Here is an 18416-nt window from a genome sequence, read left to right on the forward strand (position 1 = left end):
GGTCCTGCCTGCCGAGTGCTCACACACTTTACAGCAGCTGTGGCCTACAGCTGATTTTGAATCACTGAATTATTTATGCACCCATTAGATTTTGATATTAGTGTTCAAAGTGATGTGTTCAAATTCCTGATGGGGCCATCCAGATATATCAAGTCCCCATGTTGCACTTCTGGACTTTAAGCTGTACCTAAAATTAATGAATCTATTAAGGGCCTTTTGGAAGCTCTCTATGTTTTATACTTTGCTTTGAACACACAGCCAGAGTCCTCATCGAGTGTATTCAGACCTGAGGATAGGTGATTTTCAGGTGTTTATAATGAATCTGAACCCCCCTCTCCCCATATCTTAACCTGCATACAGCTATTTCCTTTTAACTTTACAAAAGCGAAAGTCCAACATTCAAGACTTCACATGACTTCAGGCCGGCTGTGTGAAGGTGAGACAGAAAGCAAATATCTGAATTTCCCTCTTAATCATTTCTGTCACTTTTCATGTGAACCAACGACTGCAACACCACGCGTGCCTTCCCAGAAACAAAAACTAGTTATTTAGGAATATACTCCAGTTATTTGGCAGCACGTGCAGTACCAAAGGAAGAGGGCACCTTCCAAGGCCCCAAATCCCACGTCCCACTGCATGTAGTGTCCTTGAGCTAGTTGTTGATCCTCCATCTCCGCTGGCACTGCACTGCCACCGACCCTGAGCTCTTATCTCCTGGCGAAGGGGGAGGGAGGTGACTAAAATATGATCAATACAGTGTCACTTTACACACATGTCAATTGCTTTGATTAAATCCATGACTAGTCCTCAGCACCGATGCGTACGTCAGTGTAGCAGCCATTTCACCAGCTCCTGCTACGTTAAGCTGGAGAATAATTCCTAGTGGTTTTACAAATTCATGCTCCATGTTGGTGGAGTTTTTTTTTTTCACCTCACTGCAATGAGGGAGCAAGCTAGTGGTGGCTCCACACTGACCCCTATGGACAAAAATGAGTACTGCACCTCATATTACCTCATTTTAAGCAGTAGTGTATTTTCTGTACAACAAACGTCAGTCTTGGAAATACAACTCTGCATTTTTCTGCAGTGATGGAAAAAATATTCAGGTCATCTACAAATGTAAAAGTAACAATACTACAGTGGGGAAAAAAATAGTTTCTATGTATATATTTCCAGGCTAATTTCAATAATTTTTATAATAATAATAATGAATTATATTAGCTTGACATATAATCAGATAACTATAAGCTATTCATTGATTCATATTTTGCATCCGAAATTTGCAAAGTAACTAGTAACATAAAGGGTAACGCCACCTCCACTCCACAGAAAATAGTCTTTTGTGGCTCCAGAGGAAGCTGCATAATCTGATAAACTGTCTCCAGTGATGTGGCTCAGATGCACTGTGGGTAATGTAGGCGTCAGGTTTAGAAAAACAGTCAACTGACCCAGGAGGGCACTCCTGTTACGTATACTGTTGGACTCATTATGGATGGTTTAAAAAACAATCACAATCGATACAGCAGCACCAGAGATATCACCTTCTTTATACTGAACACTCTTCTCTCTTTTCAAAACATGGTGCCTACATTACTCACAATGCGTCTTTGCTGCTGACTCACTGGAGGCTATTATTCAGATTGCATGAAGCTTCCTCTGGAGCCACAAAAGGCTTTATACGATTTTTTTCCCCACATATGCAGTAGAGCTCCCCAAGACCTGTAAACACACTTTAACGGGTAAAATGGGCGAAGTCACCCTTTAAGGTATTAAATTGCTGTAACGGAGTAAAAAGTACAAAATGTGCATCTGGAATAAAGTGAAGTAGAAATGTAGATGCATAAACTGGAAAACAATAAAATACAGTTGCACAAGTACCTCAAATGTATACTGAAGTACAGCACTTAAGTACATGTACTTAGTTACATTCCACTACAGACTAAACTGTGTAAAATACACATTAATTTTTACTTGAGTTTCTACCATTCAGCTCTATTTAATTCTATTTGACTCTGTTATGTAGCACTTGCGAGGTTGGGCCTTTATTGCTGTCGTAGCAGTCTCTGTGTGATAAGTCTGCTCGCTTATCATTTCCCACAGTAAATCCCAGCTAATGATCAGTCTCCGAGCGTGGGAACCAGGAAGAGAGAGCAGGAGAGCGAGGAGGAAGAGGAGGGATGAGACCCAGTGAAAGACCACGAAGGGGAAAATTCTGTTTTGTGCAGTATTTTTTTCTTTTTGGAGACATTTTCTCTGATAAACAGATCCTGTGTATTGATTGTAAACACTGTGTAGTCCCAGATGAATCAATCATTTCTTTATTTCACAGCTGAAATGAAAATCATTTTTTTTCTTCAAACAGAAAGAAATTGTTTTTATCTCCTTCGATTCAAAATGGAAGTTAACATTTAGTAAGTTGTATTTAACATATCTGATCAGTGTTTCTAAAGAGATAATGATGCCTTCCTGTGTGAGTTGGAAAATTCCCTCCAACAGTTCAAACACTTCCTGGGTTAACATTTATGATTTGATGTGGCACATCTGAAGTTTGAGATGTGCGTAGGCCAAAATTAGGTTATCAACCCACCCACAGTACAATGTAGTCAGAGTTGGGTTATGAAATGAACTGTGCATTCACATTAGATAACATGCTATTGAAGTTGTATCATTTATTTGAATTGAACATATTTAACACACCACAGCACTAACTGGGTTTATCGCACTCGGCATGGGGTCAGCGTGACATCTTATTACTGCCCAAACATTAGGAAAGTCTGACGGTCTCAGTTTGCGACACGGCTGAATTTGAGCAGACAGGCGGAGCAAAGTTAATGCAAAGCCTCTGCTGCCACCTGCAGGTGAGACAAGGAACCAGCGCCGCAGTGTTACTTCAGCTGCTACTGCAATTTTCCATTTATCGGTTAAATAAAACATGAGAGCAGTCTGAAAACTCCCTCCAGGAAAGAGGTGAGCCGACATTTGATCTACCCCATGAGACTTGTTCAGGAAGGAACCTGAGTCAGACTGAATTAACGTCACTGGTAGCAAACATACTTGCTTTTTCCACATGATGACGAAAAAGTGTTTAAATGCTTTAACGTGGTTCATTTTTTTTAACCTGGCTTAATGTGATTAATTCAAAGAGATCACAATCATTTCAAAAGCAGTTGTGGCAAATAGTCTGAACTCTAATGATTAATAACAGGGTTTCTTTTCTTCTTCTCAGGAAGCTTGTCTGTCTATCTGAGCAACTCACTGCTTTCTATTCACTCAGCTGCACTTTTCAATCCTCGGAGCACCTGGAAGCCTCCAGAAACAACCACAGCAACCCTGAAGGCTTAACGAAAGACTTAAAAGCTCACGACGGAAGTAGAAGTGAAAAGAACGACATCGCGGCGTGAGAAACGGGACCATCTGAACAGAATCTGAACGGAGGTACACTGTTTATTTCTCGGATGGGTTTGTTGTTTAATGGTGTATCTTTTACTGCAGTGACTGACTAAACATTGACAGAGATAATTCACCAAAAATGTAAACACCGTAACAGTAAACATTAAGTTCAGCCTCTGCTATGCTGGAAGAAATCACAGGAGAAGCAGACAGACTATGTACGCCCACAGTTCCCTGCAAACACTGAACACTGAACGCTGACTCTCCATTTCTAACTATATCATCCCAGTCACTTATGCTAGAAGTTCATAACCCATAGATGCATTCTGGGATATTCAGAACATCCTGCCTTAAACACTGTCTCCCACAAAATTTGAAAAAATGTGATCATGGCGTCTAAAACTAAAACTCTCCTCCTAAAGTACAAGTAAACGATGCAGGTCGAGGAAAGTGAGTAAAGTGGAATTAAACAACACTCCAAAAAGCTATTTAGGAAACTTCAGTTCTAGTAGATTATGACAGCATTCTTGATGTTGGGTGAACATACCCTTTACAAAGGTTGATATGTATCATCCTCTGTTTGCAGTTTGAGCTTCTGCCTTCCAGGAATTCTTGACAACCAAATGCCAGATCTAACACGATCATTTTATCTTTCAGGCCAACCGTGAAACACTCATGGTGACTCAGCTGATGATTAGTTTCCCACATAACTGCTGGGGTTGATGATATTTTTGGTAAGGGCTAAACATACTGTCGGACTCTTACTGTCATTTGATGTTTTATGTACTTTATTATGTTTTTACATCTCTCTCAGTGTGCCCACGTCTCTTTGTGATCCATGTTTTATCTGGCTGCAAGACAGATTTCCCCTCCTCTCATGTTAAAGTTCATATTAACATTAGTAACTGGTGTTAGAACATCTTGACAGTAGCTGCCTGATCTTGTTTAACTTAGCTGCCACTAACTGCAACACATTTTACAGCTTTAAAGGGGCACTATGTAGTTTTGGAGAGGAAATTCAAAGTTAGAATCTTAATATTTACTATATTAAATTACAAACTAAGAAATATCTATTTTGTCCATGACTGAATAAACAAGCCGTCGTCAGAGGAAAACACTGTTCCAAGCTGGAAAGATGGCAGGGTCTGTAAAACAATATGAAATTGTGTTCTCCTTTGTTTATTCAGTCATGGAAGCAAAAAGCATTTGTTTATTTAGTTTAGGCATTAAAAAAATCAGTCAATGAAGATTTTTTCCCTTCTGATTAGAATTTCCTCTCCAAAACTACATAATGCACCTTTAAAGTGGTGCATAGTGTCAACATGATATGTAAAAATGAATCTCCATTTGTCGAACAAGAGGGAAGAGTGGAAACTTTCTGCTTTTTGTGTTACAGGACAAATCCTGAGGTCCAAGCCTCAAATAAAAGACAAACAGAAACCTTCCCAGTGATAAGTAAGCCCATCGTATGGTTATTGCTTGCTTGTTGGTAACAATGAGACTAACCCATCACCCAGTCAGCAAAATACAAACGCTGCAGCCAGTGAGGAACCATGGAAATGACCTCTTACACTCCATATTTGCTTAATTTCTAGAATCAGATGGACAACAGACTTTATGTTTTTCTGTGTATTTACAACCTTACAGATTGTATTGCTTTATGTATTGACACAATACTCTCACGTATTGATACAGATACATGATGAGCAAGTAAGAATTCTGATAAAATCCTGGTTTAGATACAGAACGAATATATGCTTTCTGTCACATTCATCCTGCACCAATGCAGCTCTACCAGCAGAGGGAGACAGATGACCGGTGTTCTCAAACTGGTAGACTGTGAGAAACTGTGTGTGTGTGTGTGTGTGTGTGTGTGTGTGTGTGTGTGTGTGTGTGTGTGTGTGTGTGTTTTGAGATACACTTACTGGTAACAGTGAGTACATTAGTCTTGACCTCCGCAGTGATCTGGAGGCGACCTCTCCTCTCAGTGTGGTCTGTCCCGCACAGGCTCGGCACATTGGCCACACAGCGCTTGTGGATGTTCATCATACAGTCTGCAGGACAGACACACACACGCATGCACACATGCATTTTATACAATTAAATATACTGAATTTTTTATAGGTGGCACAGGTGGAACAAATTTAAAGGAAAGGAGAAACTGTCACCAGTACTGACAAAAAAGTAAACTGATAAAAAGATGAAGTATGAATTAAAGGTCCCATTTTATGTTCATTTCCAGTTTCATGCTACTGTCTCCTTGAATGCACTGTTTTAGCCCCGCCTCCTGAGAAGCCCAGTCTGACCTGACTGGTCAGCTCTTACAAGCCTGAGCAGGCACCGGCCATTGTTTTTCCACATCAGCTCTAAAGGTGTTTCTGAAAACCTGGCCACACTGAAGGGCGTGGCTGAAGTTGGTGACTGTGTAGTTGTGACATCACAACCTTACTGAAGTCCTGACGACTTGTTTATAGGCACAGTTTCTGAATTTCTCTGTGGATTGTGTGTTTCTACTTCTATACTTCTATACATAATTTTGATAAAGCACCTACACCTGTTTTATAATAAGTCATCAAAATCTCACTTTCTACAATATTTCACCTTTAATGTTGGATTATGGGCTGCAATAGACATCAAGATAAGCCTCTACAAGCCATGTGTTTCATCTTTTTGTGCGTCGCGGTGAGTGGGACTATTAACCGAATGGGCTTTAAAATGACAGAGTAAGTGTGCGCTAATGGCAACATGATCCATGTGTAGGAGTCGGCCGTGAGTACATACGGTCACATCTCATGCCCTGGTGTATGAGGCCGTAGAGCAGAGAGCCACAGTGGTCGCAGAAGGTCGGGCTGGAGTAGGTGTGGATCTTAAACTTGTGCTTCGCCCTCGGGTCCTACAGGGAAGAGAGGAGGGAAGAATTCATCATTCAGATACATATTCAGTCACATCTCCTGTCCTCTTCTCCTGAACACACCAGACAGAAAGAAGCATCTTAAATATTCATACACTATACATTTTAAATGTTGGCTTTGTTTTTTGTTGTTTTTTTTGTTGTTTTTTTTCAGGAAAGTCAGGAAACCCATTAGTTCAGAACTACAGAGTAAAGCAGAACATTTAATTTCGGTAAAAGGTTTAAACAACTTAAATTATTAATCGCCTTTACTTGGCAATTTTGAGATTATTGTTTTTTTTCTCAGTCTTTTTAAAAGTAAGCTAGCTTTGTCAGATTTTAGAGTATATAGCAATGAACATCTTTTAATCAAAATCTGTTTAAGTGCTATAAATATCCTGCAAAATTTACACTCATCATCCTATCCAGCAATAAAATAAACCTTCACCTCTGAGTAAACAGGCAATGCACTGTTTATATATGTGGGCATCGGTTTTGTAATCTGATCGAGATAAGTTTCATCAGAGCATCTTTGTTCAAGCCAGTTAAGGAGGAGTACAAATGCAAGCGACAGGTGTGTGTGTGTGTGTGTGTGTGTGTGTGTGTGTGATAGTGAAACGAGGTCTCTGCAGGGAGTCAACCTTGCATGAAGTTTGTTGAAGCTCCATTCAATTTCAAAGAGGAAGTGATATACGGGGGGTAGGCAATGGGTCACGTCATTCTAACGCACGCACACACACCCACACACCCACACACCCACAAAGTTCTGCTTACTGTAAATACTACTCAGTAGTGCCGTGCAGACGGACTAAAAAGCTAAATAAATCATCAGTTTTTGCATCATTTAGTGAGAAGATTTTTTCATTTCCATGCTCAAAGCGAACGGGAACCTCAGACACCAATTCCTCTTTTATGAGCATTCATAATAAAGGCGTAACTAGGACAGAAACATGGCTATTTCTGTCTGATGTGTGTGTGTGTGTGTGTGTGTGTGAGTGACACCTGCAACCACGGCTCAGTGGGCATTACACACCTGCACCTTAGCACTGTGGTTTCAGTAGCCGACGTACACACACATACACACGCACATCTGACTGATGGTCACTGACAGACTTCTTTATCAACACACACAAACGCGGCAGCACGAATCCACGGACGGCGACATTGTCCAATCCACTGCTTGAGATGGATCCAGGCTGTGTGGTGATGGAGCGGGGATGCTTCGACGTAGGAGTTTAAACGCTTCTGCCATCAAAGTTACCAAACATGAAGCTACAATATTTGATGCGAATGTCCAAATGAACGCTCACTGCCAGACGTGTTTTATAAACCGAAGCAGTTAGCGATCACACGTGTTTGTAGTGTGCAGACAGTTCTCTTTGACGTGTGTGTGTGTGTGTGTGTGTATGTGTGTGTGTGTGTGTGTGTGTTCATGAGCCAGAAAAAGGCTCTGATTGATTTCTTCCTCTGCCCCACACCTGTCCTGGAAAATAACGTTTAATTTAGGCTGCCACTGCCTGAATTATACCCAGCTTCCCCAAGGTGCCTTCAGAAATGTGTGTGTGTGTGCTTGTTAAGGGCTGAATGCTTGTGCGGCTGCCTGCGCGTAGGCGTGTGGGATTCTTTGCACAGCTGTGTGTGTGTGTGTGTGTGTTTGTTTCTCTGCTGGTTCTCGTCTTTCTCAAGGACAGGAGCAACTCCGTCTTGTTTTTGTTCCTCTGAAAGACAAGGGAACATTGTGCTGCTGAAGCTCCGGCGATGAGCAACAGCAGACGCCAAGCGATATGAGGGCCGATGATGGAGGGTGCCAGCTCCTCTACAAACACTGACGATTAAATGCATTCACCTTGAAAATTCAGGGATTAATCTGAACAGCAGGAAAAACAGACGGAAGAAAAATAGCGACTAGGGACAAAAAGACATCCTCCTCTTTTATACACCCAAGCATATGATCTTTTGTTAATGGCTGATGAGTCAAATCAGAAGAAAAGATCCATAACGCAACTGCACGCACTCGACCACGCAAACATTTGAACTTAATGGCAAACTTCAGTCATATATAGAAAGTTGTGGTTGCTATAGCGTTGACACAAGAGTGTACAACTGATGGTTCATTAGTTATGAAAGCGGACATGGCAAGATGGACGTTTGAGTGTGTTTTAATGTATTTCTGTTTTCTGTTTATAAGCCCTGCACCTTTTGTCATACGGGTTGACATGGTGGACATTTTCTTCTCACGTCATGCTCGGGTGGGAGGCTCAAATGCAATCCAGGTGTTATGTCTTATAAACGTATTTAATCCGACCAACTGTAATAATTTCACTGCTTCCACATTGACCAACTGAACTGAGAATGGATCGTGAAAATCCATTGGGGCAATTTTTTCCAAGGTAAAACAACATCCGTTAGCTGCACTGAGGCAGCAGCTAATGTAAGCGTTCAGTCACTTCCGAGCTAACAGTAACATTTGACAGTCTTATTATGAAAGATGTAAATTAAATTCTAATCGAACAGGAACATTCGCTAGGACGTGGTTAAATGCTAACATTTAACAATATTCTGTTTTATCTTGAAACATGACCCAATGTCCCATCAGATTCTCTGTATCAGTCCATCATCTTTTCAGTTCTATGAAATTATAACAGTTTGTCAGACTTGTAACCTGGACCACAGGAGCGCAGAATTATCCCCACACTCAAGCCTCCCACCCTCAGCGTGACGTCTGAGAAAAATGGCCACTGCTTTTGGCTCACGAGCAATCACATACCCTGTGCAGGTCTGTGAATCCATTTGAGGGTTCTGTCTTTTTGCGAAAGACCTGTCTCATTCCCAAGTGCCCTTTTAGTCAAGAGGCATCGATATGACCAGACACCTTTACACACATACTTGAGCCCCATGCCAATGTTCTGCCTGCTGTGGCGAAAAAAAATGTAAAGGCGAAAGGGTGGAGATACTTTAGTGGACCGACCAACAAACCCACTGAGCAGTAGTGTGATGCATTTACATCTGTCGATATATTTTACTGCACGACAAACTGAAAAGCCTTGTATCTTCCCTCTGTAAGGGAATGGGCCAATGTTACAAATGAGCTCCAAATCTTTTGGCCTGTCAGTTTAAGATTACAGCATTTGAAAAATGACTCTCCTCTCCCCTTGCCACCACCGTTGAAAAGTCTCATCAAAATCATGTCTGTCTGTAATTGAAATAAACCAGTGAATACATTTGCTGGCAGCGGGGGTAATTTTAATCAGGTTCAATCTAGAGTAGAGTCTAGAATTTTGTAGAAATAAGTGTGTGTATCTCAAAAGAAGAAATAAGAAGGCAGAATGTAAAATTGATTTGATTTTGGAAAACGCTTTGTCATCAATCAAGATACCCTTGAAGCGCTACCCATTGCGTATTATTTAAGTTCAGTCAGACAACTCACGTTTAAATTTTTTATTACAAAGCAGAACATAGATAGAGTTTGGCGTCTACACTCTGACCTCATCACTCCCCGCAGATATGTTTACGTGAGATATTGGGGAGTGGCGATTCAACATATTTACCCAACAGAGCCTGCAGGTGGATGCTGGGGTGGTGGTGGGGCTGAAGGAGCAGGCAGCGATGCTTGTGCAGTACATCAGCAGCATTGACAAGCCAGATGGAGAGAAGGGAAATTTTGCAGCTTAAATAGCCCGCCCAATAGAGAGGGTGCGTTTGTAAAATGTTCTGGAGAGTGAAGGATGTCACGTGTGCTTCAGTGCAGCTCGAGTTGACTGAATGAACTAGCTTGCAAGCGTCACTTCATTTGTTTCCAGGTCTGGTCTTCTGACCCTTCAAATTTACCTTGGGCTCCCCGAGTCGGAAGCTACCTCTTCTTCTACTACTACTTCATCTTTAATGTGTTTAACTATCCAAACTGTGTTTATCATCTTTAGAAACAAGTGTACAGCCACGCTAGCAGCTCGGTGAGGCAGTGTACTAATAGGCTCACAATGACTGTTAACAGCTGCATCCAAGCCATACATCAGCAAGTGCAATACAAAGTGTTGGATGCAGTGGTGTAAAGCACGCTGCCACTGGACTCCAGAGCAGTGGAGACATGTTCTCTGGGGTGACGAATCGCTCTTCTCCATCTGATGGACGAGTCTGGGTTTGGCGGTTGCCAGGAGAAAGGTGCCTGTCTGACTGCACTGTGCCAAGTGTAACATTTGGTGGAGGGGGATTATGGTGTGGGGTTGTTTTTCAGGAGCTGGGCTTGGCTCCTTAGTTCCAGTGAAAGGGACTCTGAATTCTTCCACATACCAAGAGATGTTGGACAATTCCTGATCCCAACTTTGTGGGAACAATTTTGGGATGGTCCCTTCCTGTTCCAACATGACTGTGCACCAGTGCGCAAAGCAAGGTCCATAAAGACATGGAGGAGAGAGTTTGGTGTGGATGAACTTGACTGGCCTGCACAGAGTCCTGACCTCAACCTGATAGAACACCTTTGGGATGAATTAGAGCGGAGACTGAGAGCCAGGCCTTCCTGTCCAACATCAGTGTGTGACCTCACAATGGGCCTCTAGAAGAATGGTCAAAAATTCCCACAAACACTCCTAAACCTTGTGGAAAGCTTCCCTGAAGAGTCGAAGCTGTTATAGCTGCAAAGTGGGCCAACGTCATATTAAACCCTATGGATTAAGAATGGGAGGTCACACTTCATATGCAAATCGAGGCAGGTGAGCGAATACTTTTGGCAATATAGTGTATGTAGACAGACAAACTAAAATCAACAATAAGAAACTGCTTTGAAAAAACATGCATTTAGTATGGGGTGCTTTCACCCTTCCAGTGAAATAAACGTGATAAAGTGCCCTCTTGGATGATCAGATGATAAAACACAGTGACCTTCGAACAGACAAAATGTGATTAAGTACCCTCTAGGGTGCCCTGCCAGGGTGAAAATCGAGGTCATGCACCCTCTCTTCACTAAATATATCACAACTTCCTGTGCGCTGCTGCCCTCCACTTACAGCTGGTGCCTTTTTGATCGTTTTCGCCCCTGCCCCACAAATACCCTGAGTCTGCCACTGGTTACACGAATAGCCTTTGTTATCCTTAAAAATGATTTTGCACTACTCTCTGTGCACATTTGAGTTGAGCCACGTAGCCAACTTTTTTAAACAGCGTCTGCCTTTTGTTTCACTTTTTACTCACCGCGACCCGACTAATTAAAGGCAGATGGTGTGGTGTGGTGCTCCCGGACAAATGAGCGTATTGCATGGCATATGTTGTGTTACTGGGTGTCTAAACTGAAAGCCTGCTCACAACATCAGCACACGATGCCAGAGCAGTGACTACCCATTAGTCAGTGCTAACACACACACACGCACGCACACTCTGTTTTGACCGTTTTTTTGTCATTGTGCTTTCGCTCGCTCTATGTTTCTTTTGTTTTAGTGTAACGCACTGATGTCCATTATTTTGCCTGCCCACATCAGTGAACACACAAAGACAAACACACACGCACGCACACAACCACACACACGCACAGACGTACAGACATCATGTCATGTCATTCATGATGCTGTGTGACAGGCAGGTTGACAGCAGACAACAGTCCTGGCTCACAGTCTCTGTTTTGAGCCTTTTTTTTTTTCCCTTATTGATTTTGTCTTCAGTCCACTCACTCTTCTCGAGTGAGTGAGTGCTCACTGACACCGTCTGACATTTCCACAGCGGCATCATCATCTACTGTCCAGAATGTGCTTATCATAAAGCTGCCGCGCTCAAATGGCCAGATGCTGTTTGTGGATTGTTTTCTAGGGAGTAGAGTTAAGGAAATGATGTAGGTTTATTTACATGTTACCCTCAGATTCTCACTTTCTATTATCATTTTTATACAATATAAAAAACATTCACAGGTACAAAAGTTTACAATCTTATCCATGGAAAATATGTTTACAGGCGCATAATTGTTTAAAGGCAACTCTTTACACCAGTCAGTGTTTGTCAAAAAATATCATGTATTATTTACAGTTTTCAATCCGACTGTTGGATATCAGCCACAGCACTACAAAGACAATTTTTTGGCCTCCTTGACATATTTTTGAGCACATGTGGACCAAAACAGTTGCTTTCTAAAGCCCTTTAGCCTGGGAATGGATTCAGAAGGAAAAAAAAGCAAAATATACCAAAAAAAAAAAAAAAAGGAAAAGAAAAAGCTATATGTGAAGCTTTTGAGCACCTTTAAGGGATCAAGTTGAGCATCTACTCAGCATGAGTTTGAATACAGACACATTTTCTTCAGGTCTCATGACTTAAGACTTAAATTTTAAACGTGATAGTATGTCGCTCTTTGTTGTTTATAACAGCACAAGGCAAGGTCAGCTAATCTGAATAGACATGAAGACGATCAGCTCACTTTTATGAACTTTGTTCTGTGTGTCTGGTGTCTAAACGCTTGGTCGACTGTCATGAAATTACTAAGCAACTTAAAAACTGCATTGATTACTGATCAATCATGTAAATGATTCTGTTTGGTAAATTGACAGCCACTTCCGAGTTACAACTTGTCAGCTGTGAGTGTTTGATGTTTTCCTCGTCTTTACATGACAGCAAACTGATTCTCTTTGAGTTTTGGTCTCTTAGTCAGATAAAAGCAGCTTGATAAAAACCTCATCTATGATAAATTGTTTTCTGACATTTGGTAGACCGAACAATTTAGTCCATGTCAAATATAAAACCTAAAAATAGACATATTAATCCATCACTGGTGCGCTGTGTAGTTTAGGGGAAGACGTTTTAATCAGAGGAGAAAAGTCCACATTGATTGTTTTAATGCCTAAACAAACCAAATGAACAAACCCTCATTGTTGCAATGCCTGAATAATCTCAATACACAAACTGACCTTAAAGGACAAGACAATTTCATCTTCATTTAATTTTGTTTATATGTGGCGGACCCTGCCACCTCTCTAACGTCAAACAGTGTTCTGGGGACCTTATTTTCCTCTGAATAAACAGCTTGTTTATTCATTTACAGACAAGATCAATATTTCCTTTCCAAAATGACACAGTGCACCTTTAATCTTTTTACAAATTAACAATTTAAAGTGTTTTTTTTTAAAAGTTCACTTACACACTTAGATACCGTATGGATACAGAAATACATGTTACATGTCAGAGTCTCACCCTGATTCACCAAAAGACGGCACACTTTGCAAAAAAAAAGAAAAAGAAAAAGAAAGTAAAAATTAGAAAGACATTACAAAGACAGCAGCGTCCACCTTTTCTGTCCTAATCAATAAAACAAATGCACTGATATAGTGTTTGCCCCCCAGGCTTCTAATACCTCCTCTGGGAGCGTTTAAGTGTTTTCTGCCTTCTGACTACTGAAAGGATTTCTCGTCGATCGGGGAAGTGATCTTTCTTGGAAAAAGAGGGCTAATTGCACATCATGAATGATAAAGAGTAAATCAAAACAGTGAGGGAGTGAAGAGAGGGCTGACGATGGTGGTGGTTTCATCTTCACATCTTCCCCTCCTCCTTTCACTTCCCTCCGTATCCTGATCGCAATCTCTCCATCACTTTGTCAGTCCTCCTCCTCCTCCCTCAAAGGTTACCACGTTGTGTCAGTGTGGTTTTTAACCATCTGGTCACACATACTGTTAAATATAGATAAGGTATGATGAGAAATCACATTTATAGTCGCTTTTTAGCATGCATGTAGGATCTGCACCGAGGGAAGAAGGAATGCCAGAAGCGTGTGTAAAATTAATTCTTAAGGACAAGATGATCATCTTCTTGCATTTTCTCAAAAAATTCACAGCTCTCAGTGTTGACTAATATCTTTTTAACACTAATGTTTGACTTTTGCAAGAGTGACTTGCTTAAAAATAATCTCTCAATCTGCTCTGGAATTGGACAAGCGATCAAAAAAAAAGTTCCATCAGTTTTACAAATACTTTAAAGCTCAAAAGTTCAGAATTCTACTTCAATAAAAACGCTAAATGTTCTCCTGCTTTCTCTGAAATGACAGGAACGGGAATCAAACGTCTTAATTAGACACTTCTTGTTGTCCTCCTCCAAAAAAGCTAATAAAACGAAAGACACTCTGCGCTCCGACAATCCCATTTGCATATGTGAAAAGGACCTGGGGTGTCACATCCTCGCATGACATGTAAACCGCAATCAGCTTTGAAACTAAAATGCATTCAGGATGCTCTCAGAAAAAAGGTGAATGCAAAATGGAGGAAGGTGAATACTTCACATTAGGCTGTAACAGCGGATCAGTGTTTGACCTGAAACCTGACGTGGATCTATTAGTTGAGTTTCCTCCGTGTGCCTCTTTCCTCTCACAGTCCAAACACATGCAGATTAGCTGAACTATAAATGCACTAGAAATTGCCCGTAGCATGTGGAGTCTGTTTATACTAGTTTGCTCTGTGAATGACTGTCCAGGGGGAAACCTGCCTCACGCATGCTGAGAGAGACTCTGTGGGGGGAGAAGTCATTACCGTCCTGCTGCAGGTCTCAGCAATAAACATAACACAAAGAAAATCAATGACACCAAATGAGAACACGTCGATCGGCATTCGGTGTTTGTGCACAAATGTACTGTATATGAGAAAATACTAAATATGTACGTGTGTGTGTGTGTTTGGGGAGGCACGAAAATCAAAAGGGGTAAGGAGGAAGTAAATCAGGTGTGTTGTACATGTTCCTGTGAAAGCTAGAAAACGCAAAAACTGAAAAACGTGAAAAAAACTGTTTCATGTGCCAGTTATCTGCCAAGCTAGCTGGTTCACCACATTCAGTCTTTAATGCTAAGCTAAGCTAACCAAGCTGTGGCGCTGGCTACATTTTAACAATATGTGCACGAAGGTGGTATCAATCTTCTTCAACATCTTCCAAAATGGTGAGCTCCTCCTTTAAATTAAGCAGATTTGTGCTAAAAAAATCTGCGACTAAATTATATTTTTTATAATAATTGCTAGCCTGGGCCAAGAAGGATCATTTAGTTCTAGTTTGAAACATAACTTACTGAATTCCTACCACATCAAATTGGATACTTGAGGGGATACTAAACTGTGCTGGATAACTGAGAGGTAAATAATATCTGTACTGTACCAGCACTGTAAAAAAATATGAATTTTGGTATAAATAAATAAAATTGACATCGACATCTCTGTCCGGAAAAGATATTTAAAATCTCATGATATTCCAGGAATGTCTCCCAACAGTGAGGAATAAATATATCCTTAATCATACATCCAAGATAACTGTTCTACATGTAATTGTTTAACTTGTTTGCAGCAGCGCCATCACCTTGTGTGTATTTTATTATTTTAGCCTCACACACACACACCCCCACACACACACAGGGTTCTATACCATTATCAAGCTGTGGGCATGAAATGTAGGTTTCATTAGAGGATCTCGTCCCTCGACCTCTCCCACAGGGAACCCATTCTATTAACCCAGATCTATAATTGACTTCTTCTTTTAAACATACGTGGCTGACAGAGAGGGGAAGAGAGGGACCGGCACGAGGTAAAACGGGACTGATGGGCTGATGGCTGCAGACACTGACACAACATAGTGAGATATATATATATATATATATATATATATATATATATATATATATATATATATATATATATATATATATATATATATATATATATATATAGACTTCTTCTTCGGCTGCATCTGTATGGCATTCTATAAAAATATCTCCTGCTGCTGTGTCTTCGTGCATGTACCACAGAGAAATCAAGAATACCAGAGATTGTTCAGAGCCTAGGGAGTGAATTTGCTCTGAAATAGGCCTGCAACTAATGATTTTCTCAACTATTGAGTGCCTATTACTGACTCTGCTAATCGATAATTGGGCCTGTAAGGGTAATAAAAATCGAAATGTAATTTCCTACCACAATTTTCCAAATTACCACATTACTCTGTCGACAAAACACCAGAAAAAAATCACTTTCCTCTAATTTAAAACTAATTTAAGGCAACAAATATTCACACACAAAAGAATTAGTGGCCTCAAAAAGATTTATCAAAATTGTCGCCAACTCAATTCTATTAACTCATTAACTCATTTAACTTGATTATTCGCATTCATTAAGTATTTGGCTGTACATGAGCAGAGCATCACTCCTGAATTTGGACATTGAAGGTAAAACTGATTTCTAACCAGCTTTGTATCTTTACAATGTGAGTAGAAGTACATGCAAATGTGTTGTGTTTATTTTCCCTCCATGTTGCCTGCACCAAGAGCTCCCCACTCGCATCTTTTTTGGCAAAGGCTGGCAAAGTCAAGTCGTGTTTGTTCATGCGATTCATGTCGGTAGTTGGCATTTGTTGGTATTTGACGACCTCTGGATGTGACTCAAAAATCAATTATCTTTCTTCGGAATCGCTTTGAAAGTTTGCCCACACAGTGTTATTTCACCGTTATGCACACACACTGGTTTGCCTCGCCTAAAAAAACACATCTCACTTTTTGGATTTTTGTTTTAACCCTGATTCTGTTTTCACAGCAGCAGGTAGGAGCCGCATGTGGACGAAGCTTGTCGTCAATTACTTTATGTAGCCTGTCGAAACTGCTGACACCACTGTGGTGCCAAATGACATCATGCCATAGTACAAGGGGTTGCATCACCATTAGTGCCTTTACAGGAAGGACATATTACCAGAGGAAAAAAACTTAAAAAATGCTGAAATGGGGAGCTAAATATACGTTATATATAATTAATAATATAATAGCGGCCCACCCAAGTGAAGTATGTGGGGAAACACTAATCATAGCAGACAAGTGGTTCTTGAGGCCTAATCAAAGAACTGCAGGGTTTCGGGCCGGGGTGAGTTTCAGTTCACTATGGTTGGATCAAGTTTAGCTCATATAAGATCACTTGTTCCCAGCCATAGTGTTTCTTGTTTAAAAAATGGACAGATAGCAGCAGCAGCCCAGTTAATTTTGGTTGTTGTATGTTTTTCTACCTCCTGAGCAAAAGGGAATGCCACAACCCCTTTTTCTCTTTTTCTCGGTTTTCTCTGTTCTTGTGGCATCAATTTAATGCATATGTGTGTCCACAGATTATTGAAGAGACCATCTTTCAGCACTGTAATACTTCTTTAAATGTCTCCTCAGTGTACTCAAAATGTTCTTCCACAACCCAAGAATCTGCCTCCACATCATTTGAATATTCACAGCCTTCTTAGAAAAATGAAAACCAAGGGAGATTTCCATAATCTTGAAAAAAAAGCACACCAGAGGGGGAGAAAGAAAAAACACAGCTTTATTTTCCTTTGGCAGCAAAGCAAAGCTGAATCTTAAACAGTGAGACTCGGCCTACCCATTCACTGCTGTATAATCAACTATTTGACAGATAAAACTGTCACTGACACCTCAAAATGCTACATGATCAAATTGAAAAATGTAACGTAACTGCTGAAAAATGCTCTCGGTGCTTAAAGTTCGCAAAGCCATGTTCTGTGCAGGTGTACGTGGGTGATAACATTGTGTCAAGCTGCACAAATCTGACACCATTATTAAAAAATCTTTCACAAGCTGTTCCAGCATGTTCCATGACAAAGTCTGAGCACTTGTATGATCAGATTTTACTACTTGCAGTGAGATATCTGTGATGTTCCCTGACTTATAAACAAATAAACGACCACAACCGTCTTTTTATTTTCCTGTCCTGAGTGGGTATATAATTCAAGACTTCATTACATTCAATAGATTACATGACGAGTGGAAAACCCCTCCTCCTCTTCCTCCTTCCATAATATCAGAGCAGGCTACCTGTCTTCCTTTCTCCTATATTTAAACATGCAGCTAGTTTGGTGCGGAGATACCTTGCGCTCCCCACTGTGCAGCAACTGAGGTCGTAAGACCATGAACTCATTAAGAAAATGACACGGTGGGGGTGGCGAGGCCCCGTAATTACGAGCAGGGGCCTCCTGGGTGGAGTGGCATTTAAATAGAGGATGTACAGAATAGAGTAAGGTAAAGAGGGAAGGATAGTGGAGCGAGAGACAATGACAGGAAGCTTCGGGGGAGAGAATTAAATGTACGCCAAATATAGAAATATAGTGCCAGATAAAGAGGAAATAGATAGAGGGAGATACATGGAGATCTTAAGTGACTAAT

The 18416-nt window shown here is 40.8% G+C and overlaps 1 protein-coding gene across 2 annotated transcripts in view; it reads right to left on the reverse strand.

The window, feature by feature from the left end:
* The window catches only part of LOC119014168 (protein kinase C beta type-like), a 111608-nt gene that overhangs the window by 52569 nt on the left and 40623 nt on the right, over nt 1-18416 (reverse strand). For both annotated transcript variants that reach the window (XM_037089124.1, XM_037089123.1), the window contains exons 5-6: nt 6172-6283; nt 5316-5444 (exon numbers count right to left, since the gene is read on the reverse strand). In XM_037089124.1, coding sequence (XP_036945019.1) covers nt 5316-5444; nt 6172-6283 — 241 coding nt within the window. The remainder of the gene's footprint in view (nt 1-5315; nt 5445-6171; nt 6284-18416) is intronic.

Source organism: Acanthopagrus latus, chromosome 23 (genome assembly GCF_904848185.1).
Source record: "Acanthopagrus latus isolate v.2019 chromosome 23, fAcaLat1.1, whole genome shotgun sequence".
Lineage (NCBI taxonomy): Eukaryota > Metazoa > Chordata > Actinopteri > Spariformes > Sparidae > Acanthopagrus > Acanthopagrus latus.